The following is a 27,229-nucleotide window of genomic DNA, read 5'->3' on the forward strand; positions in this document are numbered from 1 at the left end:
TAGTGACTCCATAGTAAGACAGAGCACTCGAGCAAGCAAGTGACTGGGTCTCGGGTAACTGTCTGCAGTTCGAGCAAGTGCGCATGCCCATTGCCCAGCGTTGTGCCCATGCATCTTGGTTGGCACAGTTGGCAGCCGGGTGCCAGGGAAAGGAGGCCTGGCGTACAGGCGTCACAGATGGACAGCTGGCACTCTGGTTTCAGTGCAGGGCTGGCTCTAACTCCTGTTCAATTACGGGCCGAGTGAGAACTGACTGTGGTGCAGCCAGCTCTAGCCCTGTCCATACAATCCCTCATCCCTTCTCCACCCTCTTCACCCCAATTCAAAACCTACTGTAAGCCAGAAGCAAAAAACCCCTGCTGTTTATAACTCTGTTTTCTAGCTAGTTACTTTCCATTGAAGTTCAAAAGAAAAATACATCCATGATTCTAGAAAACCACTTCTCTAATCATGGGAACTCTAATCGTGGATGATCATGCATGTATTCTGTTCTATAAAAAGCAACTTATAATGGCATGCATAATTGACATGTTTCAAAATCTATGGCAACAGCAGTTGTAGTTGCTATGCTTTAATTGTAGCGGCTGTAGGAGCAATACATTGAATACACGTTTTTTATGTGATTTAGTTGCTCTTTTCATCCCCATTCAAAATGTTTTTTCTGACATTTATTTTGCTTAGCATTTGTTAATAACGCATCACAGCCGAGCACTGCATTCATTCACAGTAAAATTGATTATGCACTGTGGCTGTACAAAATATTGTTTTTCAACTAAGCTCAAATAATGTATTTTTATTGCGATGCCTCTCCATGACGTTTTGCAATAGAAGATGGCAAAAGAGCACCGTAGTGAAAGTATCTCAAATGCTTTTAATGCGAGCAGAAAATGTTCAGCGCGGATGCTTTTAGATGTGTGTTCATCAGGTTGGGTTCAGTTTGATGGAAGTAGACACATTTTTTCCCATACAGTTCCCATATCAACAGTATTGTCAATATAGCACGCCACTTCACCTTTCTCCGACCCCTTGTTCCATAGAGAAAGATGATTCAACCAGTTACTACCCACACAAGGAATATGATAAAAACATGCTTATATGCAACCTTTGGGTAATTATTTGCCTTCACTAGGAGTTTTTACTTTACTAATATTAATACAAGTAAAAAAATTTTTGTAAAGGGCTTTTCGTGTACATCTCAAAGTTGCTCATTTGTTATAGCTCTGTGCCATTTTGATTAAGGCAGGGGAATATGTTAGGTGCAATTATTTAGCCTGGGTTTTAATCAAAGGTTGGCTTTTTGTACTAAAGGGCATGCGCCGAGAGAGGCGAGCTAGCCGGAGCGATGTTGACAGCTTCTAATATGGCCTGCCTGGACCGCCTGCATTTGACAAACTAGAAACAGAGGAGATCAATAGCCCCTCTCCCTTAAAAGGTGAAGCAATATCCCCCCCCTCACTTAAAACAAGGACATATTCACATTAGCCCCTTCTAGCCCATTCTACCTAACTTCTTATTTGTACCTTTAAAGTTCAGGATCATAACTTCAAGCCCCTTGACCTTTCATTGTGAGATACTTCTGCAGGTTTTTATTAGTTGGCCCCGGTCTTATGGTTGACACCTGACCTTTTCGACCTCCGGCAAATCCTCTCTTGTTGTTATCTTGTTCTCTGGCAGTATAGTCTTGCGCTACACAACACAGATATGATTTGTTGCATCAATAGTTTTTCATATGAAAACAAAGATTGGAGAGACTATAAATGCCTTTGGCATTATTTTCATTGGCCACATATGCAGTATCATTTCACATCCACACTGAACAAAATTATAAATGCAACATGTAAAGGGTTGGTCCCATGTTTCATGAGCTGAAATGAAAGATCCCTTAAATTTTCCATATGCACAAAATCTTATTTCTTTAAAATGTTGTGCACAGATTAGTTTACATGCCTGTTAGTGAGCGTTTATCTTTTTCAAAGATAATCCATCCACTTGACAGGTGTGGCATATCAAGATGTTGATTAAACAGCATGATCATTACACAGGTGCACCTTGTGCTTGGGACACTAAAAGGCAACTCTAAAATATGCAGTTTTGTCAAACAACACAATGCCACTGAAGTCACAAGTTTTGAGGGAGCATGCAATTGGCATGCTGACTACAGGAATGTCCACCAGAGCTGTTGCCAGAGAATTGATTGTTAATTTCCCTACCATAAGCCACCTCCAACTTCGTTTGAGAGAATTTGGCAGTATGTCCAACCGGCCTCACAGCTGCAGACCACGTGTATGGCGTTGTGTGGGTGAGCGGTTTGCTGATGTCAATGTGAACAGAGTGCCCCATGGTGGAGGTGGGGTTATGGTGTGGTCAGGCATAAGCTACGGACAACGAGCACAATTGCATTTTATCTATGTCAATTTGAATGCACAGAGATACTGTGACGAGATCCTTAGGCCCAGTGTCGTGCCATTCATCCGCCGCCATCACCTCCTGTTTCAGCATGATAATGCACGGCCCCATTTTGCAAGGATCTGTGCAACGTAAAATGTCCCAGTTCTTCCATGGCCTGCATAATCAACAGACATGTCACCATTGAGCATGTTTGGGATGCTCTGGATCAATGTGTACGACAGCGTGTTCCAGTTCCCGTCAATATCCAGCAACTTCGCACAGCCATTGAACAGTGGGACAACATTCAACAGGCCACAATCAACAGCCTGTTCAACTATGCGAAGGAGATTTATCGCTCTGCATGAAGCAAATAGTGTCACAATAGATACAGTACTGACTGGTTTTCTGATCCACAGCCATACTTTTTTAAAAGGTATCTGTGACCAACAGATGCATATCTGTATTCCCAGTCATGTGAAATCCATAGATTAGGGCCTAATGAATGTATTTCAATTAGCTGACTGCCTTATATGAACTGTAACTCAGTAAAATCTTTGAAATTGTTGCGTGTTGCGTTTCTATTTTTGTTTAGTGTATGTCAATCAGGGTATATAATTATATGTTGGTTGCTCTATAACCGCCTGTGATTGTTTTTTATTTATTTAAATTGACGAGCAGGCACCACCTGGTATTTCTTTATATACTACTTAAATTACTTTTGCTTCATTACTCTTTTGGCAAATGGCTCATAAATAAATCTGATGCATACAAACTGTACGAATTGCTCTCTGTGGATTTCAGTCATCACTAAATGTGTTTTATTTCGCCGTACAGGAGGAAAACTCCGCATTGGCCATGGAGAATGAGAGCCAGAGGGAGCAGTATGAGCACTGTCTGGATGAGGTGAGTAGTCCACGCCTCGCTCTATTCACCCAGCCCGCAACCTCCGTGAGGGAAATCTTTTTTTTTCACCACACTAATGATACCCTACATCTCAGAAACAAGTGTTATTTCTTCCCTATTCTGTGACTTATTGTGAGTTGTAATTCTTTTCTATTTACCTTCAGCGACTTTCTTTAAGATCTTACTGATAGTACTGATCCAACAGGTTACAAACACAAGCACTATTTCCAGTATCCTTCTCTACCTTTGCCGACTTTTCTTAGAGATTTCTCTCAATACACAATTTTCCTGCTCTCAAATTCTATCAATGCAATTCCAAAGTAATTCCTCTCCAAAGGAAATGTGATTATGGAGAAAGAGGTACTTGGCGTTCTGACGGCGAACTGTGTTGTGGGAGAAGCTGGGTAAATGGTGGCCTGAGGGAAACGAATGACAGCAATTAATGAGCTTGTTGGCTCGGACCGCACGCTGAGTCACCCTGAGGGAAGGCTGGAGGCCCGCGGGTGCCAGAAAGGACAGACTGGTCTAATACACTATGGTGCCAGCTACTGGGGCTCATATGACCTGAGATCTGGGCTCTGGTGCCAGAGGGAGTGGGGGTGGGGAGGGGGGAGACGTAGATTGATGGTGGGACAGAGAAAGCGAGAGAATGAAAGAAAGAGAAAGAAAGCGAGAGAAAGGGATAGAGAGACACAAGGAGCGTTAACAATACTTTGTCTGTGTTAACAGTCTATCCGTGGTATGCAATTGTTTTGCAATGCTCCAAGCATACTGTATGCTTGCTGCAGCCTTGGAGGCTAACGCCTGGGGTGGGCCCACACCAAATCCCTTTTCCACTTCCGTGACCTCAAAAAGCTAGGGCTGTGCTGCTCTGTTGTCTGGTCTGGTGTTGTGTTGTCCTCTGAGGTCTCTTCTGACTGGAGCTAGCTCACTAATGAGCATGTTGTGATGCGGAAGTCTCCATAGCTCTAACAACTCTGCTGATGGGCTCAGGACCTTTGGAAACTGAAGAGAACGCAGGGCTTGTTTAGTAATGATGCATTTTTTTAATAAAAAGATTGTGGATTATTATCTCTACATAAGCAGAGTGGTGGCTGTTTGGTATGCTATTTGGGCAGGCCACTCACTTTAGTTTTAAATTTAAAAAAAAAAAAAATATATATATATATAATTTTTGTTCCACTTAGTAAACATGTGCAAATGTCATGCTATTGAAAGGCTGGTAAAAGGAGTTATGCCACATTTGGCAATGCATCAGATGCAAGAGACTGTTATGCCTCACTTCATGTAGTATGACTTGAACTATGAATGCTCTATAAAGTCTTTATAAGTGATTTTATTTATCATCTGTTGTCATTTAGATTCTAACTTGAAGATCATTCAATATTCTTTGAATTAGTGCCCTTCAGTTTAACAGGAGCAGCTCTGTATCCCTCCCCACAGGGCTCAATCACTTCATCATATTTACTCCATCTCCCCTTATTCAATAGAGGGAGAGAGGACACCTCTGAGAAAAAGCCAATGCGTGCTTACAGTGAATTAACGAGCAATCAATGGGCTGTAATCAGAGTCAGAGTCGATGGGGCATTGCGGTCTAAACTCGGAAGAGTGGTAGGGGTGTGAGGCGCTCTGCGGGCAAAGCCCAGGCACAACAGTACTTTACCCCGCCACTTCTTCTCTCCGACTGACCGCTGTGTCGCAAATGACACCCTATTCACTATATAGTGCGCTACTTTTGACCAGGGCCTATGGCGTCAAGTAGTGCAGTATATAAGGGATAGGGTGCCATTCAGGACACAACCCCCTACTCTCCAAGCCACTACATCAGCCCTGACACTGCTGTCAATACAGAATCAACAGAAGACAATTAAACATCATGAAGACATGCAGTGCGTCTGGCTCCAATCTGTTCTGCTTCGCCGGGCCGCTACTGGCCTTCTCTGCCACCCTGCGTCAGATTTATGATGATTGGTCCCCTTAGGAATCAACACACTCCTCCAAGGGAAGACAGACAGGGGACAATGCTGTAATGCATTGGGACATCGTGTTCACTAAAGCCTGTAATCATTTTGTAAGTGGTCGGAGGAACTTGTGTATAAAATGTTGTTGGAGGAAGAGGGGAAGTGAGAAAATGCGGCGTCAGCATGCACAGGGCAGGGGCAGTTTAGAGTTGAGGTCGTGGGTCAACTAGAGACATTTTCTTTCTTTCTCACTCATCTTTCTCACCCATAACAGCCACCATATTATGGTCAGTCACTAAACAGCTTGCATAAAACGTTTGGATAATTCTTGTTTCTTTTTTCATTCTGTATTAGGTTGCCAATCAAGTTGTGCAGGCACTGCTCACCCAAAAGGTAGGAGTCTGGTTTCCATAGCAACTGTGTTATAAAAACGCCTCAGAATTATACTAATATTAGATCCAATGATGTTGTTAGACGTGTATGTAATACAGTAGCTCAAAACTTAATCTTACCATTCACCTTTTTTTTAGACACTTCTCATTATCTTGTGTTAACTAAATAAACTTTTATGGTGTCCGTATTAGGATAGTCACACATCACTGTAAGTTCACACCTCTGCTTGTAATAACTCTCTCTCTGTTGTTTTTCCCTATGCAGGATCTGAGGGAGGAGTGTCTGAAGTTGCGGACCAGAGTGTTTGACCTGGAGCAACAAAACCGGACCATGAGTGTCCTTTTCCAGCAGCGAGTCCGACCTGCATCAGACCTGCTCCTGCAGGTAGGGACCTGTCCACTCATCTAGTCCCAGAACTACTATAGAACCTCATTGTCCCAGAACCATTATAGAACCTCATTGTCCCAGAACCTCATTGTCCCAGAACCACTACAGAACCTCATTGTCCCAGAACCACTATAGAACCTCATTGTCCCAGAACCACTACAGAACTTCATTGTCCCAGAACCACTATAGAACCTCATTGTCCCGGAACCACTATAGAACCTCATTGTCCCAGAACCACTACAGAACCTCTTTGTCCCAGAACCACTACAGAGCCTCATTGTCCCAGAGCCAATATAAAACCTCATTGTCCTAGAACCACAATAGAACTTCATTAACCCAGAACCACTATAGCACCTCATTGTCCCAGAACCACGATAGAACCTCATAGAGCAACTATTGGCCATGACTCAGATGTGCCTGACTGATGGAGTTAAAATAGCATTTCACTGCTATTAGTTTCAGTATTAGAACTATGTTGGTTCTTGTATTCAATATTGTTGAAGGCAACAGTGTGGGTGTAAGGACATCTGCTCCAGTAGCATATTTGCTCACTTCAAAGTTCTGAAGAGCAGCGATATTAGATCATCCATCTTTTTGTGATGGCGATGTGATCCTGAGTCCGGGGTCTGTGATATCATCATCGCTAGAAAAACAGTGTGTTCATGAACCATCCAGCCTCCACGGAGCTACAGGGCTCAGACAAGATCATTTGAGAAAGTACCGAGACTCGCGTCATCCATCCTGGCCTCTCTCGGGGGGACGGTAAACCTCTCAACCAAATTACCTCTAGCTCACCAGACCTTGTGGCATGTAACACAGACATAGATGCTAGAGAGAGGGGAGGGTATGTGTGTGCGCCCGTGTGTGTATGTAGTCTGCCGTGGGTAGGAATGCACACTTACTGTAACACAGAAATCATTTACTCCAGTCACTGCAGAGAGAGAGAGAGAGAGAAATATTGACAACCATGTCTGCTATAAAATGGCCGCATGGATTTTCCTTAATCTGATTTGCAGCTATGGCCGTCCAGCTCTCGTTACCTTACCTCTTCTCAGAGTGGAGGGTGGAGGCTCTCAGTCTGCCACAGGGTAAAAAGGGGAGATTTGGAGTGTGAGAGGGAGCTGAGGGGGATGGAGGTACAGGGGGCCTATAGACGGCACAGACGGATAATGAGACTCCTACTGGTCGTAATGAGAACATGTGGCTCAGAAAGGATGGATGAGAGGAGCTCAGGGGAGAGCTGAGTGCAGGTACTATGCAAGTCAACACATCCAGGTGCTATGCAAGTCAACACATCCAGGTGCTATGCAAGTCAACACATCCAGGTGCTATGCAAGTCAACACATCCAGGTGCTATGCAAGTCAACACATCCAGGTACTATGCAAGTCAACACATCCAGGTACTATGCAAGTCAACACATCCAGGTGCTATGCAAGTCAACACATCCAGGTACTATGCAAGTCAACACATCCAGGTACTATGCAAGTCAACACATCCAGGTGCTATGCAAGTCAACACATCCAGGTGCTATGCAAGTCAACACATCCAGGTACTATGCAAGTCAACACATCCAGGTACTATGCAAGTCAACACATCCAGGTGCTATGCAAGTCAACACATCCAGGTACTATGCAAGTCAACACATCCAGGTGCTATGCAAGTCAACACATCCAGGTGCTATGCAAGTCAACACATCCAGGTACTATGCAAGTCAACACATCCAGGTACTATGCAAGTCAACACATCCAGGTGCTATGCAAGTCAACACATCCAGGTACTATGCAAGTCAACACATCCAGGTACTATGCAAGTCAACACATCCAGGTACTATGCAAGTCAACACATCCAGGTGCTATGCAAGTCAACACATCCAGGTACTATGCAAGTCAACACATCCAGGTACTATGCAAGTCAACACATCCAGGTGCTATGCAAGTCAACACATCCAGGTACTATGCAAGTCAACATATCCAGGTACAGAAACAAAGAAAGTTATAGTTTAAGAATAACTTTTTATTTTATTGTTGACAATATCTGTAAAACAACAGCCTCCAGAACACTGGTATTGTTGAATAGTCCACAAACCATTTTAATGGATCTCGTTTAAGCAATGTTTCGATCAATAGACCCTCATCACGATTTGTTCAGGTGTTGACAAAATTCGAAAGGATATAAATGAGAATTGCAAAGAGCGAGCGGACGACAATCCTTTATCTACCTCAAGTTCAGGAGAGAGTATGCCCTCTGTCAGTCGCCCTCTGCTATGCTGACATATGGATAATTGAAAGTCACAGTCCACATTGTCCAGTGAAGGGTGCAATTTTGGCTGGAAGGGAGGCATTTTCGTCATTCCAACAGATTGAGCGAAACTGTGTATGCACTATTTTTGTCCCAACTTAAACCAGGGCATGAATAAAGTGAAATGTGTCATTGTTTATGAACTATTTGTAACTATTTAATCATATTTTGATTTAGTAAACGAATATGTATGTTCTGTTTATATCCTACAAGAGTAAATGTTAGCGTATTCAGTCTGTTCAGTAGAGCATTTGTGTTCAATATACAACGTGATCAACAAGACATTGAAGAGAGCAATATACCATACATCTATTTGCTTGTGTAGCAGGAGCCTCTGTCTCTGTCCCAAATGGTATCCTATTCCCTATATAGTGCTCTGGTCAAAAGAAGTGCACTATGTAGAAAATAGGGTACCATTTGGGACAGACATGGCTTTTCACGAGGGAGTATGCCGGGAATGAGGATTTGTAGCAAGGCATTTTTTCAGCAGTGAGGAAGTGAGATTTTATTGTGAAGGAGGCGGATAGATTTGAAAGATTTATGTCCAACTTTATGTCCAACCGATGTCTGCCAGCACATTAAACAACAAGAAAATAATTGACACTTGTGTAAGCGATAGCTAAATCATACGTTATAGGAGGATTTGTTTTGTGTATTTTCACATGGATTCCTCAAATAGTCATTAATTTTATTGAAAATCTCATGATTCTTTCATGGTTGTGGTTTTGTCGATATGTTTCAGGTTGTAAACCTTGTTTCTATTTCTGGGATTAGTTTCTCTATAAAGGTGGCTGTGACAATGATGAATAGTAATACAAGTGCTGAAAGAGCATATGATTGATTGAGTCAATTAAAACATGGGTTTGAAATCAGTTCCCTTGCTACTTATTGTGGATAATTTCTCTTGAAGCAGCCTAATATTTTGCCCTCTAAAACGGCTGCAGGTAACCTTCTGTTTTCATGATTTTTATTTATTTTTTATTTAACCTTTATTTAACTAGGCAAGTTAGGGGTTTGCATGAATTACCTTTATACCATAACCTACCATCAAATAGTAATTAGCGACAGTAGAGCTAGACATATTAATATTTCCTATCAGTCAGAGTATTTAATTTCTACTGTTCTGGGAGTCGGTAATTAAATGTGTTATTGGCCTCTGGGGCCATCTTGAATTTCCCTGATAACGAATCACTGCTCTCCATTGAGATTGTGATTAGGAATACTGGGAATATGCTTGACCTGCTGTCGCCTCATGTAATGTGGCATTTCACACGCTGCAAAGCTCTTGTTTGCTGCAGTTCGACCAGGTTTTTTAGTAAGGTGTATAAGTAGCGAATAATAATTCCCTCCTTCCACTTAGGCAGCCTTATCAAAAGTGACAGGCGAGTGGTAATTGAGTTGACAATTATCCGTAAAAGTAGGTCCTGGTTGCCGTGGAAACTTCCCAGGCCCCTCCAGCAGGACGTAGTAGCTACGCAGTACCATTCAATCATTTTTGCCTTCTGAATTTGGATTGGCTTTTGCACTATGGTTCCCCTCAAAGTGTTGTCTTTGCTGGAGGTTTGTTAACTGGACTGCCCTGCACAGTATTCCTATTCTGGTTAATGTCTCAGTGGAGTACGAGAGTCATGTTTTGTCTTAGTTTAGCCAATTCCCTGCTATACGTTACCTGTATCGTCTGACTAAGGGAAGACCAAGCCTTGATTGCAGAATCAAACGCAGATTAGGTAATAGGTAGTAACAGAGAAGGTGAGCTCCCTCAGTGCGCCTCCGTCCTTGGCTAGATCACACTTCCACGCGGTCAGGTACAGTGAGGCTAGCCCTAAGAGACACAGAGATGGGGGAGCTGTCCGCCCCCATGTCCCCCCCCCCCTCTCCCCACCACTCCCCATCGGAGGCCTTGTGACACTATTGACTGAATCATTGATGACTGTGCTGAGGAGGTGTAATCCTGCACCCCTACGATAACATCAGCCCCCCTTCTCTTCTCCTGACACTCAACCACTCCCATCCCCCTGTGTGGACAGCCTATACCCTGGAGAGGAGCGATAGGGCTTCGGAGAGGACTACATTTCTGTTACGGGCTTTATGGGGAGAGAGACGCCATCTGGCATGTTAAGTCCACTGTAAAGGACAACCTGGACTGAGTCAGCTACAGGGGAAGAATTCTCATCTACATATAAACTTTAGGTCATTATGGGAAATACTTGGTTTAGAACAAGCTGTAGTAGGTATATTTTGCCTCTGTTAATTCACAGTTATGTACATGAAATGAATATGATTTTCAAATTTGAACTACAAATAAGCAGATCGTGTTTTAAAACCTTTTCATTTAATTACTCTCACTTACCTTTAATTCTTACATTTTAAGTCTTTGCGTAAATGTGAAAGCAATAAACAACATATTTTATGTAACAATTTGATTATACCTAACAAACTAATTGAAAACTATTTAGCATCATATGTGCATGAACTGTGCAAAAAAAAGAGGGATGAAATAAAATAGATTAGAGGCTCAATATGCTGTTTATATACTGTACTACATTCCCATTTAATCCAGTTTAAACAGCTCTATCATTATTTCTATATTTCATAAGTTAACTGACAATGGGGAACAAGAGAGCACATTGCGTCTAATCCTTTTCCACATCCCAATCGATCGTGACCGCACTGGACCAAATTGACTTGGGCCAATAATAAAATACGGAGCATTCCACCGAGATGACCTCAAGGTTCAGAATTTCCAGAAAATAGTCAAATAGCCTATTAGATCTGAAAGAGAGTATTGATGTCCCTCCAGGTCCCTGATAGCACACAATATGCTGTACAGTACTAGAGAACCAGACTGCATGATGGGTTGAGCAATTTCAACTCAATTGCGCACACAAACACAGTTTTCTTCTTCTATCCCCATGGGGACGTAAAATGTATTTCCATTCAGAATCCTATTTTCCCTTAACCCTAACCCTAGTTGTAACCCTAACCCTAAACCTGACCCCTAAGCTTCAAATAACCTTTGTCCTCATCGGGACGTGGGTAATGTCCCCACGAGGGAGAGTTTTCCTGATTTTACTATCCTTGTGGGAACTTAATGGTATTTTAGATCCTCACACGGTTAGAAGAACCAACCCACACACACACATGCACATCAAAATACAAACCAATTACTTTTACAAAAATCCATTGGAAATCAATGTGATTTAATCCATTAGAATGTTGCCATTATAGCCTATCATCATTTAGCTGGTCTGCAGGATAGAGTCAGTGTCCCCTTAAACTCAGTCTAAATGGGGCTGAGATTACGGAAAGAGAAACAAAAGGGAGGATTAATTTGGCACTCTGGGGAGATAAAGGGATCGTCATGAATGTGATTTAATCCACATCTCCAGTTTACATCCATGTTCCCTTAAACTAGTTCCAATTCACTCTAATTTGCACATGTAAATGCATCTACAATTAACAGCACCACTTGGAACTATTTCTATCCATTCTCTGTGTTTCGCGGCGGGTGGCTCTCACACCCAAGCAAGCCGTTGCACCTTTTCAAACTTGATCAATACGAATTTTTATTTTATTTATTTCTTATTTCACCTTTATTTAACCAGGTAGGCAAGTTGAGAACAAGTTCTCATTTACAATTGAGACCTGGCCAAGATAACGCAAAGCAGCTCGACACATACAACGACACAGAGTTACACATGGAGTAAAACAAACATACAGTCAATAATACAGTAGAAACAAGTCTATATACGATGTGAGCAAATGAGTTGAGATAAGGGAGGTAACGGCAAAAAAAAGGCCATGGTGGCGAAATAAATACAATATAGCAAGTAAAACGTTGGATTGGTTGATTTGCAGTGGAAGAATGTGCCAAGTAGAGATATAAATAATGGGGTGCAAAGGAGCTAAATAAATTAATACAGTAGGGAAAGAGGTAGTTGTTTGGGCTAAATTATAGATGGGCTATGTACAGGTGCAGTGATCTGTGAGCTGCTCTGACAGCTGGTGCTTAAAGCTAGTGAGGGAGATAAGTGTTTCCAGTTTCAGAGATTTTTGTAGTTCGTTCCAGTCATTGGCAGCAGAGAACTGGAAGGAGAGGCGGCCAAAGGAAGAATTGGTTTTGGGGGTGACCAGAGAGATATACCTGCTGGAGCGCGTGCTACAGGTGGGTACTGCCATGGTGAACAGCGAGCTGAGATAAGGGAGGAGTTTACCTAGCAGGGTCTTGTAGATGACCTGGATCCAGTGGGTGTGGCGATGAGTATGAAGCGAGGGCCAGTCAATGAGAGCATACAGGTCGCAGTGGTAGGTAGTATATGGGGCTTTGGCACTGTGATAGTCTGCATCCAATTGATTGAGTAGGGTATTGGAGGCTATTTTGTAAATGACATCGCCGAAGTTGAGGATTGGTAGGATGGACAGTTTTACAAGGGTTTGTTTGGCAGCATGAGTGAAGGATGCTTTGTTGTGAAATAGGAAGCCAATTCTAGATTTAACTTTGGATTGGAGATGTGATTGGAGATGTTTGATGTGAGTCTGGAAGGAGAGTTTACAGTCTAACCAGACACCTAAGTATTTGTAATTGTCCACATATTCTAAGTCAGAGCCGTCCAGAGTAGTGATGTTGGACAGGCGGGCAGGTGCAGGCAGCGATCGGTTGAAGAGCATGCATTTAGTTTTACTTGTATTTAAGACCAATTGGAGGCCACGGAAGGAGTGTTGTATGGCATTGAGGCTTGCCTGGAGGGTTGTTAACACAGTGTCCAAAGAAGGGCCAGAAGTATACAGAAATGGTGTCATCTGCGTAGAGGTGGATCAGAGACTCACCAGCAGCAAGAGCGACATCATTGATGTATACAGAAAAGAGAGTCTGTCCAAGAATTGAACCCTGTGGCATCCCCATAGAGACTGCCAGAGGCCCGGACAACAGACCCTCCGATTTGACACATGAACTCTATCAGAGAAGCAGTTGGTGAACCGGGCGAATGCAAACCAGGAATGCAATGCATTGAGATTCGATGTCAAGGCAACCAAGACGTATGTCCTGGGAAGTGTTTCTTTAGCCTAAGGGACGCCATATGGTGAAGATGCATGTATTAGCTGGTGTTCTACTTCTAAAGCCTCACTTCACATTGCATGACGTGTCTTACACTAGTGCAGCAGTCATCACAAATTATATATAACATATTGAGCCTTGTAGTGAAGGAGACCTACCTGTAAATTCCTGGGAGGTCTTCAGGTGGCTTTGGTTGGTTGCTTTCAGTGAGATTGTGACTATTGATCCTCTGACAGTAGTCCATGGATGTTCTGAACACAATGTTAAAGTGGCAATTGTCAATGCCCAAGGCTGGGTTTATGAAACAAAGGAATAGGATTGTTATCCCTCTCATCATGAATGCATTTTGTCTTGGAGATTCAAAATAAACTGGTTACAAGGGGCTGTCATCCCAAGTAAAAAGAATATGGCTTCCAGGAATATGGTTTCCACTGTATATATAGATACAATGCAATAGTGTATCTATCTCTATGGCTTTCACACTGCATTTGCAGGAAGTCTTGTTAGCTCGAAGCCTCCGGGACCCCAGGGCTCGGCCGGTGTGTTGATCACTAGCACTGGGACTGATTTTATTACAAGCTTTTCGACTTATTGTCTGGCTCTCTGTTTCATTGTTGGATCAGTGGACTTATGTAGTGAGCCGGTGTCTTCATGCTGAAGGTTATTTTCGGAAGGTCACCTCCATACTGTAGCTCTGTCCCTGATACTCAGTGTAATGGTTGATAGCACATACAAACTCTAGAATGGCAAAATCTCGCATCGGAATCTCGCACTTAAACAGGTGGTAACATGAAGGATGTTTGTATGAAATAATGGATAATGTGATACTATGGTTTGGCCTTGGGCAAGGAGTTTGAGATCAGTGCTTCCTGAATGACACAGCTGTGCAGTAGAGGGTTTACGAGGTGTGAAACTGTTGTTTAATAAACATGTTCTTAGTGTCCTCTGTGATTTAGTAGAGGAGTAGCTTTATACTCAAGGAGCCATCTGGGTAGTCTGAGTAGCAGAACAGAGATGAGGTGAGGTAGAAATTGCATTTCTATTGTTGTACTGAGTAAGAAAAGAGGTAAGCATATATCAGGCTCGGGCCTGTCATATTGTATACTCTCTCCCTGTCTTTTGTTATTCAGATATACTTCATTTATGTTAAAGGAACATTGTGGGATGTCGCCCGCGTCTCCAACTAATGATGTCATGCAAATAATCATTTCCATCACTTTCAAATGATTGGGATTAATTGTGGAGGACACTGAAAGAAGACTATAGATGGACTTAAGCTAATATACTATACACGAAAAGTTCCGCAAGGTGACTCTCATCGCCGCACCGAAGGCAGCGTGACATTCTTCCTGAGGTTATGTTCATCTAGAGCGGGCGTACACAGCACGGGAAGGGAAGTTAGTGCAGAGTACAGGAATCTGGCAATTATATTTCATTATCGAGATGGAGAAATTCAAATAGATATGAGCGCAGCAGAAAATGTCCTCCCTCAACGAGCATTAAAGTTGCCTTTGGAGGGGAATGTGGCATAAATCGAGTGTTTTGTTACAGCACGTTTGCCGTTAAGTAGATCCGAGCACGGGGAACTGGGCAGTAATTAGGTTGGAGGATTAATATGTGAAAATGTATTTGGTTTTGTATCCTTCCCCTGTGAACGGAAACCAAAGAAAATAATGGATCGTAAAATAGTGTTTGAATATGAATACAAAAATCAAAGGAATCCCTCGCTCCCCAATGCAATTATTTCCCATTCACATGAATTATTCTTAACAGATGACATTAATGACATTGAGTCTAAGACTATTGAAGAGTGCCCTGCATACAATCTCAGTGGAGGGAGAAAGAGATTTACTTTCAAGCTCGGGGAAAGTACGGCTGAACCAAAGCGTTTTTGCGACCTGCTCAAGTGTGATTTTTTGTTTGTTTTCGTTGTGAGATTTGAATGAAAATGATTTATGTTTGATGGTAGACTTTCTATTATGTATTCATTAATCTACTACTGGAAAAGTGCGATTGATACAGAACACCAATATGAAATGCAAAATAGCATGCAATATAATATAGTTGTTTGATTGCCAGATTCTTCCGTACAGTTGAATGTGTTAAATGCCTTCTCTATGTAGTTGATATATTTCTGTATGTAGTAGAGACATTCAGTAAGACCGTGTGCTTTCTTGTCCTTTCAGAAACTCCACTCTCGGATCATGGATTTGTCTGCCTCTGATCTCCTCCTGGAGCCGGAGAGGAGCAAAAGCTTCCTGCTATCCAGGAACACTGACTCTCCACCTCATGTAAGATTGATGGAAAACAAACCAATGGCATGTTCTTTTCCCCCCAGCCTCACCCATATGTATTGTCCAGGCATCAGAACTGACGTATAGCAGAGAAATCATTAGGGAGGATTAAAATACCAGATCGAACTATTTGATCTGCTGTTCTCGGCAAGCAGAGTTGGCAGTATCACATTCTTAAAGGTATATATCCTTGTCATATTACCAAAAGACCATCGATTGAGGCTCGTCTTCAGTAAAAATGAGTCTGAGGGATAGTGTAGAACATTAGTCATGTTATATATTATGTATTAAGGTCTTAAAAAATTCACTCTGGTCTTGTGTCCTTTTACTCCTTGAGGACCCAACCTGATAAACCTTCATATATAGTAAAGAAATGTGGCCCCCAAAAAATGTGAAAAATTGATTGTGTATTAATGTTGAAGTCTGATAATGTATTCATGTGTTTGCGACAAGGTAATGGGTTTGGGAAAAGAAGCCGTGCAAATGTGATATACTTGCAGTACAGATTGGTACAGATTTCCTGGGCCAATTAGTTCGCTTCCTATTATCTCTCTGACTGAACAGTTGATTAGAATTGTGAATCGACATTTGTTTGGACAGAATTGTGGAATAGGACTGATGCAGAAAACATCTGTTGGGGAGATTGCGTCTGAAAGTATGATGGATCATTTGCATCTCACTGGCTAATTATAGAGTTGAAGCAGAAGCTTTCGTAACACTTTACAGGAATACTGAAAACCCCAGAAAGTCTCACACATAAAATATCAGCCACCGGCAATCTAACTTAAAACAGTCAATAGACATGCAAAAAACACCGTTTTTTTTGCATTAATGTACAAAGACAAAAGCGGTGTGTGTTTGGACAGCCTTGTCAAATGCACCGGTGATTCAATATTGTATAGTCATAGATTCCCAGCCATATTCTTACCTTCTGACACCATTACCATCTCATATGACCCTGTGAAGCTCTCTGTGACACGCGCCGACCCACTCGCCCCTGTTCACCTCTGCCACCTGTCCTCCAGATGTTCCCTTATCTCCCTGGGTAATTGGCTTTCACTGGAGCCCATCAGCCTGTCACCCCTAGCTCATAACCCAAACCATGCTCCTCCCCTGGCATCAGCCATGTGTCTGTGTCCCAGACTAGATTTGAAGCCATTCAAGACATAAACACTGGAGAGTGATGGGGAAAGCCTTTCAGTTCAAATACAATGTAACAAGCTGTATGGGTCCAGACCCAACTCTATAGTTTCTAGACTGAGAAGCTGAAATAAGGCTTGTTAATCAGTGTTTTTGTAGCGTTTTCTTGCATCTCTCATAATTGTCTCTACCTTCTCTACCTTAGTCCCCTTTATCCCGACTCATTAAAGTATGTGGCACTAAATCATGACTTTGGAATCCATCCTGCAGGATGTCCAACTGAACGGAAAGGCGGGACTTCCTGTGGCCAAGTGTCTGAGCCAGCTGAGTCTGACGGTGCAAGCGCCAGTCTACCCACGCAGCAGCTGTAGCAGCAGTGAGCTGTCCCTGTCTAGCGCCTGCAGTGAATACTCCAGTGGCTCCTACACCTGGAATGAAGGACGCTCCTGTGGGAAAATGGTACGATGACCAGACCAACCTCTCCTCACTCTGTCTCTGTCTGTGTGTCTCTCTGTCTATTTTTCTTTGTCTCTGTCGCTCTCATTTATGAACTTTATCAATATGGGGTTTCAATCAGCTTAAAAAAATAGAAGTAACACATAGCTGAACACTACCGGGTTTTCTATATTTTACTATTTTCTATGTAGCGAAGACATCAAAACTATGAAATAACACACGGAATCATGTAGTAACCAAGAAAGTGTTAAACATATCAAAATATATTTTATATTTGAGATTCTTCAACGAGTCAACCTTTGCCTCGATGACAGCTTTGCACACTCTTGGCATTCTCTCAACCAGCTTCACCTGGAATGCTTTTTCAGTAGTCTTGAAGGAGTTCCCACATATGCTGAGCACTTATTGGCTGCTTTTCCTCCACTCTGAGGTCTGACTCATCCCAAATCATCTCAATTGGGTTGAGGTTCAGGGGATTGTGGAGGCCAGGTCATCTGATGCAGCACTCTATCCGTCTCCTTCTTGGTCAAATAGCCCTTACACAGCCTGGAGGTGTGTTGGGTCATTGTCCAGTTGAAAAACAAATGATAGTCCCACTAAGCCCAAACCAGATGGGATGGCGTATCGCTGCAGAATGCTGAGGTAGCCATGCTGGTTAAATGTGCCTTGAATTCTAAATAAATCACTGACAGTGTCACCAACAAAGCATCCCAACACCATAACACCTCCTCCTCCATGCTTTACGGTGGAGTTCACCCACGCCGCGTCTCACAAAGACATGGCGGTTAAAACCAAAAATCTCCAATTTGGACTCTAAACCAGAGGACAAATGCCCACCCATCTAATGTCCATTACTCATGTTTCTTGGCCCAAGCAAGTCTTTTTTTATTATTAGTGTCCTTTAGTAGTGTTTTCTTTGCAGAAATTCGACCATGAAGGCCTGATTTATACAGTCTCCTCTGAACAGTCAATGTTGAGATGTGTCTGTTACTTGAACTCTGTGAGCTACAATTTCTGAAGCTGGTAACTCTCTAATGAACTTATCCTCTGCAGCAGAGGTAACTCTGTGTCTTCCATTCCTGTGGCGGTCCTCATGAGAGCCAGTTTCATCATAGCGCTTGATGGTTTTTTCGACTGCACTTGTTCCATATTTGCTGACGTTCATGTCTTAAAGTAATGATGGACTGTCGTTTCTCTTTGATTATTTGAGCTGTTCTTGTCATAATATGGACTTGGTCTTTTACCAAATAGGGCTATCTTCCATATACCACCCCTACTTTGTCACAACACAACTGATTGGCTCAAATGCATTAAGACGGAAAGAAATCCACAAATTAACTTTTAAGAAGACACACCTGTTAATTGAAATGCATTCCAGGTGACTACCTCATGATGCTGGTTGAGAGAATGCCAAGAGTGTGCAATGCTGTCATCAAGGCAAAGGGTGGATGCTTTGAAGAATCTCAAATATAAAATATATTTTAGGTTACACCGTTTTGGTTACTACAGGATTCCATGTGTGTTATTTAATAGTTTTTTATTTATTAATCAAAGCATTAAATATGTAGCTTGAGACATATCTCAAAGGGCTTAGTATCTCCAATAGACCATGTGAAAGGAAGTAAAACAAATTGCAGACTGAGTAACAGCTTAACAAATGAATCATATGACTCCACAACCAACTCTGTTGTTTAGAATGAGAGTGGGCCATGGTCACAAATCCTCTGAGAAGTACTACAGGTGCTTATACTCATGCTTGGATTGCTGTTGCACAGCTCAATTTAGCTGCATTTTCGAATGATGTGTCTGTGTGTCTGTCTCTAAATCTCCCTCTGTCCTCTCTGAGTTTCCTAATAACTTCTGTCTCTCTGTATTTCTCCTTCAGTCCTCTCTGACATGGGAGAAGAGGTTGAGCCTGGGTTCCTCAGCGCCCGGGAACATCTGCGCCCCCCTGGAAGAGCAGCTCCCCACGAGGAGGAAAGAGAGCCACATCCTAGAAGGCCTGCGGAAGCTCCAGAGGAGAAAACCAAAAGGCTCCTCATCCTCCTGGGTCTCCAAGTCGGGCGACAAGGACTGCATGAACTCTAATGAGGGTATCTACTCTCTGGGGATTAAGAGTGGGAGCAAGAGAATCTCCAAGCCCACTTATGTGGGAAGGACCCCTGTCTCAGGGGTGGGGGGCAAAAAGTTTGTGTACGACTCTGATGATGCTGACGACGAGTCGCTACATTCAGCGTACTGCAGACGAGACTGCGTCCCCAGTAAGGACGGAGGCTGGATGTACTTCAGGAAGCTGTCGCACAGCGTCTCGGACAGTGTGTGTAGCTGGGATGGGCTGCAGGACAGTGGCGTAGTAGGGGATAGTAACTGCAGCATGGGTATGACACACCCGCCCGGCTATAACTCCAAGGAGCGGCCAGAAAAACTCAAAAGCTTCATCAACAATTTCCTCTCCGGGGGGCGGACCTCGGCTGTTCTAAACCCCTCCCTGTTGCACTTTGACATCAGCCCCACAGAGGCTGAATGCCCCCTCCACCTCTCAGACACCGACCCTGAGGATCTGCACACTGAGGTCAGCGACCACCGGCGGCTGCCTGTTTACCGGACAGCTGAGCAACTGCAGAAGGACATCAAGAGGCTCTCAAGAGATTCTGACAAACTGCTTCCCGTACAATGCTTGAAGAGGGAACCTGGCCGAACTCAGTCTGCTGACGGAAGGCCCAGGCCTTTCAGCCTAATCAAGGAACACAAGGGGGCTAAAACCCAGTCTGAGGAGAGTATCATGGCTGTATTCGATGCAGACGGACAGCCCATTGAACTCAGTGCTCAGCAGTCCTCTTTTGGTGCTGGGGCTCGGAAAGAGATTCCTGGGAGGAAAGAAAATGGGGTTGCTGAGTATGCTTCACTGTCGCCTCATGATAGGCCCATTCGTCACAAAGTAGGCAACAACGGCAGCATTAGCAGGGAGGGAAGCCCAGAGAGGCTGCAAATGCATGTCACTCCAGTACGGAAATTGATAAAGCCACCTTCCAATCGATCCAACAAAGGCCACTCTGTCCCTCCCATGAACAATGCTTCCACCAGCCCCAAGGCCATCAGCTCAAAGATCCCCAGCAGCCGGGGGAAAGGATCTCCACTGAAGTTTTCTAAGGGCTCCACCACGGAAACAAGCAACAGTGGACCAACCTCCGGATTCACAGCTCAGGAGTCAAAGTTCCCTTCTTCTCCTCCGGTCAAGATGTCCAGGTTCATCAAAGCTCCAGGCTGCACTACAAGCCCCAAGGCAGTAATCAACAAGCTTCCTGGCAGGAATGACTGGACAAAGGGCTCCTCATCTAGTGTTCCAACCGGCTCCCCACACCTCCCAAGAAGGCATTTGGACCATGTGGACTACAGGGAACAGCCTACCAGAGACAGACACTGTGAAGCCAGCAGCAAAACTGAACTCAGGTCCCCGTCTCCTCCCCCGCCCCCTGGCCGCACCACCTCCTTACTTATCAGACCAAACTACGATGGGTCACCTCAAGCACTTAAACCAGGAGCTCAACCATCCACGCCTACAACTGGGAGGGGGCCACCTCCGAGTTACCACCCCCCGCCTGTACCAAATATGCAACATTTATTACCACCCCCACCCTACAAGGGCCAAGATACCATAGACCTGGACGCAGGCTACGGTACCGCAATCGCACCTCAGAAACTGTTGGACAAATCAAGCCAGCAGCACCCTGCTTCAAATGAGGCCCCCTCTAAAGGCACTTCGAAACGGGTCCCCACAAAACTCTACCTCCCCTCCTCAGGGCATGTGCCTGATCACCCTGAAAATGCACCTAAAAGCTCAAAGAATGTTCCTCCTCCCTCATACAACTCTCAACGTGGCTCTTCACTTCAAAGCACATTTACAAGTAAGAAAGGTACCAATAACAATAGGCATTCTATGTCGTATAAGACCTCTAGTAGTTTCCCTGTAACTCTGCAGGGCCACCCTCAGTGTCCAACAGAACCTCAGAGTAGTATGATTCAACCTCCCCAGGCTGTAGCAAACCCACCCGTCTCTGGAACTAGCACTCAAAATTCCACTGAAAAAGCGTCAAAGACACGAATTCCTATGGGCTTCAAAGCTTTTGTGAAATCGCCCCCTTCACTGCAGAAAGGCTCCACCACGATACCAGGAAAGCAAGAGAAGGAACACATCAACTCGGTCTCCAAAGAGACTGTGACTTCAAATGCTTTCATCCCGTGTGACAGTTTTCAGGCAGTGTATGTTGATTCATTAGCCATGACTTCCATCATAGAGACTAAGGGTGAGGTCCAGTGCATAATTCAGGAAGAGGAGGCACACACCTCTGAGTTGGCAGAGCAGGGGGTTGGTGACAAGTCGGAATGTGACAGTAGACTGTTTAAGAGGTCCATATCTGTCACGACCAAACCTCACCTAAAGCCTGTCCTGGGGATGACTGGGGCGAAAGCTCGCAGCCAGAGTTTCAGCACCCACTACATGGAAAAACCCAACATCAGTGTGTTGGACGGACATGTGAAGATTCGAACCCAGATCATCACCAACTCTGGAGAGAGGGGGAACTCGTTAACAAGGCAGAGCTCGTTTGTTGAGGGCATACAGATTAAACCCAGTAGCGGATCTGGGGAAAGTCCAGTCCGTTGCCCCAGCCACAGGCTGAGCCACTACGGAGGTATGACAGGCTCAAACAGCCACCAGGGTCTTCCAGAGAGAGCCTCCACATCGGGATTCACCGGTGAAGGGCCACGGAGCACCACAAAGGGAGAGAGCGTCACGGCTCCAGCTCAAAAAGAAGTGCGTAGCTTACCCCTCGCCGACCGGATCGGCTTGAAGAACTACCGAAATCCCAAGAAGGTTGCATCTCATCCTACATTTGAGTCGCCGGCCTCTCCTGTCTATAGCCCGGAGGCCACAACAAAGGGTGGGAAAGTGCTCAGCCCCGGAAAACTAGACCACGCGAAGAGCGTCAAAGTCCAGGCAGGCTGTTCCCAAGGGGAAATCGATGAGGGAGAGCAACCAGTGAGCCCCACAGTCTGCACCATCGAGGAGAAGGTCATGATGGGGATCGAGGAGAATATTCAGAAAGGTCAGGGTCAAGAGAAGGTAATAACACCGGAGACCAAGCAGAAGACCGGCCCGTCTCTAGCCAACTGGTTCGGCCTGCGTAAAAGCAAGCTGCCAGCCTTGAATGGAAAGAAATCAGACGCCACCTCCCCGAAAGAGAAAGATGAGAAAAAAGAGCTGAGGATCGGATCTGTGCTGGGAGGCAAACAGATGAAATCGGACAAAAAGAAGGACAAGAAGAAAAACGACAGCCAATTCGAAAAAAGTCCAGAGCTGAAGCTGTCGGAGAACAAGCTGAGCTCGATCATGGATCATTGCAATATTCAGATGGGACAAATAGCCAATCAGATCCAGTGTTCTACAACCTACATTGGGAAAGACCAGTTCATGAAAGAGCTTCTTGGACGGTTGGTATTACCATAGCAAATTTCGTAAAATGTGATTTGTCAAATATTTAAAGTACATTTGCATAATTAGTCATAGGTAAAAACCTCCCAAAAATTACAGTGATTTGATCAGGAAAAAGAACACTCATTAGATAACTTGTCTCCTGTGATGCTGAAATGATTGCGGATTGTCGTTTTAGCATTTCTCCCAGTGTTCATGCTGCTGTAAAACACAAGTCTTGCTACATTATGCATGCATGTGAAGAGACAAAAACACACACAGCTCAACAACAGCAACACCAGCTGTCTCTTTGAGTTATGGTTCCACTTGAGTGAACATTAGCACTTCCTAGCCTGGAATCGAGAGACACTGTCAGCCCTGAGCTATCTTGGCTGGAAGAGTACAGAATTACCACTCCTCCCATAAATTGATATAATACCTAAAATCTCAGCTGACAGATTTTTATCAAGAGTAGTTACAAACATTTATCACTCAATGAGACTGGAGTCGGGAAGAGCCATTAAAAATAGGTTATTTCAGATCCTACGGTAGGGGGATAGCTATTCTCAACAAAAAGATAAATGCAACATGCAACAATTTCAACTATTTTACTGAGTTACAGTTCATATAAGGAAATCAGTCAATTTAAATAAATGAATTAAACCCTAATCAATGGATTTCACATGATACTGGGGTACTGGGGAGCCAGGCCCAGCCAGTCAGAATCAGTTTCTCTATAATGACGTTCGAGGCGGCTTATGGTAGAGAAATTAACATTCAATTCTCTGGCAACAGCTCTGGTGGACATTCCTGCAGTCAGCATGCCAATTGCATGCTCCTTCAAAACATGAGACATCTGTGGAATTGTGTTGTCTGACCAAACTGCACAGAGTGGCCTTTTATTGTCCCCAACACTTATGTAATGATCATGCTGTTTAATCAACTTCTTGATATGCCACACCTGTCAGATGGATGAATTAGCTTTGAAAAGGAGAAATGCTCACTAACAGGGATGTAAACAAATGTGTGCATAAAATTGGATAGAAGTAAGCTAATATGCATATGTAACATTTCTGGGATTTTTTTTCCAGCTCAGTGGGACCAACACTTTACATGTTGAGTTTATATTTTTGTTCAGTGTATATGGAGGCCGTATTGAGTGAGAACAGTGGAATGTATCACCCGGGATCTCTTTCCAACTGCACCGTTCATATGAAATCAGTTAAGCAGACAGACAGAAAATGTATCAAATCATGTTTCCCATACAGGAGTGTGAGGAAGGGTGACTCCATAGCTGAATCTCTCCCTGGCATCTCCATCCCCAAGAGAAACAGCGATATGAGGGGAGATATGGAGATCTGCTCCGATACAGCTGTGAGTGAGCAAGGGTCCTGTAATGAAACGTTGCTTGGCTTCCAGGATATTGCATGGGTCTCTCACTCGACTGCTCTCTCTCTCTCTCTCTCTCTCTCTCTCTCTCTCTCTCTCTCCTCATAATCTCACCATTTTCTTACTATTTCCCCTAACCTCAGTATCCACTTCCTCCATGCTCTCATGCTGGTCAGTTGCTTATTGGATTGTGCGTATACTCCATATAATTTACTGTTGCCATAACGTTTTCCATGTCTCATGTCCAATTTGTGTACACACCTGCAAATTCCGCCAACCTTCACACATACACAAATATGAGCGCACACTGAAGCACTTCATCTTGGGAGATATGCTACCAATGTTGAACCACATACTAAGCTTTGTATAGAACAAAAAATGCTTTGGGTAAGACTTAGAATGCCACGTAATTCTGACCTTGTAGAAGATATTACTTGTTCTCTGTCAGGGACAGAGAGAGAGAGAGCAAGGCAGGAAAGGGGAGAAAGAAAAAAGAGAGTCCACATGCAATATGCAGGAAATTCAACCCAGCTGATGGGGAACTTTGATAGCGAAGAGGAGGCTCTTATCTCAGACACTCAATTCAACAAAGGCCTGTTTAATACTATCCTTGCAGCTTCATCTCCATCTCCCTTCTACAGAAGTACAACAGAAGAAAATAAGTGTTTATGACCTGCAAATCCCCTTTTATACTTTCGGAGGAACACTTTTTCAACATCACACTCTGTTAGCCCACCTCCATATTAGAACAATTACCTTGTTGCTTCCTCTGAAATAACTACCTATTACGAAAGAGGCTCTGAAAATGTAATAGTAACTTCTGTAAATCTAAGGTGTTTGTCGATTCTGTTTTGAGTCATCGCTTAAAGAATTGATGAATCGTCTTCCACTATTGTTTTGTTTAAGAGCGAAAGGGAAACTATATATATATCAATAATGTTCTATCTGAATATGCCAGCTACTGCATCTGTGTTAGCTTAGCTGCGTTTGTTATTTTGGATGTCTGGTTTCGTAGAAGTATATAAATTATTATCACGTTGTAGAAAAGTGTACTTTGCTTGTTTGTGGTTTATGAATCATACCAGACATGTCCTTAAACTAGCAGTGATGTTATGTTATTATCTGTGCAGATGATATTCAAGGAATGTTAAGGCCACCATACAAAAGATTGAATACACACACAAGCGGCAAAGCAATTATGAATACAATGCGATGCACATTACAATGATGTAAGGGAGACTGGGAAAAAAATGTAGCACGGGGTCAGTTGTAAGAGCTTTTAATAACTCAAATTAGAAACCACTTAGAAAGCTGTTGTGCAATGTGCTAATGCTTCAGTGGTGTCTCTAAATGCCTAAATTCATCAATCATTTTTTGTTTTATTGACATAAAATAGGTTTTGAGGCCCTTAAGTAAATATACCCACCACTTCTCTTGTTTAGTGTTTTGACCTGTGGGTCATTCTCCATGTATTTAAACATAGTAGTTTTATCAGTAAGATGGGGTATTTTGATTTGTGTGGGGGGGGGGTTGTAACGCAGTACCTTATATGGTATTTAGACACATTAACATAATGATATAAAATGTATCTTCTTTACATAATGTTTTGTAGTAAAATTAAGATAATGCAAAATTGTACAATTTACACGTTTGAATCCTAATATAAAACAGGCTATATTCATTTTGATACAATTTGAGTTTTTGGTCAATATCACATTCCTAAAAGATCAAATGGAAATATTTGTCAATTTAGTGTATTATCATTAAAATATCAGTTTCAATTACCCTTCATTTTTAACATTGAAGACAATGCTACTTTTAACCCCGTAGCTGTAACCGGAAGGTTGCTGGATCGAATCCCCGAGCTGACAAGGTAAAAATCTGTTGTTCTGCCCCTGAGCAAGGCAGTTAACCCACTGTTCCCCGGGCGTCGATTAAGGCAGCCCCCCACACCTCTCTGATTCAGAGGGATTGGGTTAAATGCGGAAGACACATTTCAGTTGAATACATTCAGTTGGACAACTGACTAGGTATCCCCCTTTCCCCTTTCCCTGTAACATTTAACCCCACATACGGGGTCAATTGTAACATTTCACTCCTGACACTTTTGGTTGAATTGTAAACGGCTGGTATGTTCTATAAACGTAGTTACAGTTTGTAATAGTAGCTGAGATATGCATGTTGCTTGTATAACAATATTATTTAATCTAAATCAAATAATATTTTCAATAAAGCAAAAGCCTAAAAGTGTTACTTTGGTCTCCCCAACCATTTTTCCGACAAATAACATACCATCTGTTGATGATGTTGTGAGGCACGTTTAATAACACTTAATGTCAATGTTCTGTCATTCTGCCTGTACAAATTGGTCATAAACATGATTTAGAACTTGATATTACACACTACCGGTCCAAACTTTCAGAACACCTACTCACTCAAGGCTTTTTCTTTATTTTTGCTATTTTCTAAATTGTAGAATAGTCGCGAAGACCTCAAAACGATGAAATAACACATATGGAATCATGTAGTTAACCAAAAAAAGCGTTTAAAAAAATCAAAATATATTTTATATTTCAGATTCTTCAAATAGCCAACCTTTCCCTTGATGATAGCTTTGCACACTATTGGCTTTCTCTCAACCAGCTTCATGAGGTAGTCACCTGGAATGTATTTCAATTAACAGTTTTGCCTTCTTAAAAGTTAATTTGTGGAATTTCTTTCCTTCTTAAAACCTTTTAAGGATCGTCCCCTTTTTTCCCAATTTTCGCTTAAAATGACATACCCAAATCTAACTGCCTGTAGCTCAGGCCCTGAAGCAAGGATGTGCATATTCTTGGTACCATTTGAAAGGAAACTATTTGAAGTTTATGGAAATGTGAAAGGAATGTAGGAGAATATAGCACATTAGATCTGGTAAAAGATCATAAAAATAAAAACGTTTTTTTCAATATTTTTTGTACCATCATCTTTGAAATGTAAGAATAAGGCTATAATGTATTATTCCAGCCCAGGTGCAATTTAGATTTTGGCCACTAGATGGCAGCAGTGTATGTGCAAAGTTTTAGACTGATCCAATGAACCATTGCATTTCTG

At 43.0% G+C, this 27,229-nt stretch overlaps 1 protein-coding gene across 4 annotated transcripts in view; it reads left to right on the top strand.

The window, feature by feature from the left end:
• LOC109878184 (nck-associated protein 5) overlaps positions 1-27,229 on the top strand; it is a 166,569-nt gene that overhangs the window by 119,265 nt on the left and 20,075 nt on the right. For all 4 annotated transcript variants that reach the window (XM_020470417.2, XM_020470418.2, XM_031792465.1 and 1 more), the window contains 7 exons: positions 3,223-3,291; positions 5,607-5,645; positions 5,910-6,029; positions 15,574-15,678; positions 17,092-17,280; positions 19,163-22,767; positions 24,016-24,121. In XM_020470417.2, coding sequence (XP_020326006.1) covers positions 3,223-3,291; positions 5,607-5,645; positions 5,910-6,029; positions 15,574-15,678; positions 17,092-17,280; positions 19,163-22,767; positions 24,016-24,121 — 4,233 coding nt within the window. The remainder of the gene's footprint in view (positions 1-3,222; positions 3,292-5,606; positions 5,646-5,909; positions 6,030-15,573; positions 15,679-17,091; positions 17,281-19,162; positions 22,768-24,015; positions 24,122-27,229) is intronic.

Source organism: Oncorhynchus kisutch, linkage group LG16 (genome assembly GCF_002021735.2).
Source record: "Oncorhynchus kisutch isolate 150728-3 linkage group LG16, Okis_V2, whole genome shotgun sequence".
Lineage (NCBI taxonomy): Eukaryota > Metazoa > Chordata > Actinopteri > Salmoniformes > Salmonidae > Oncorhynchus > Oncorhynchus kisutch.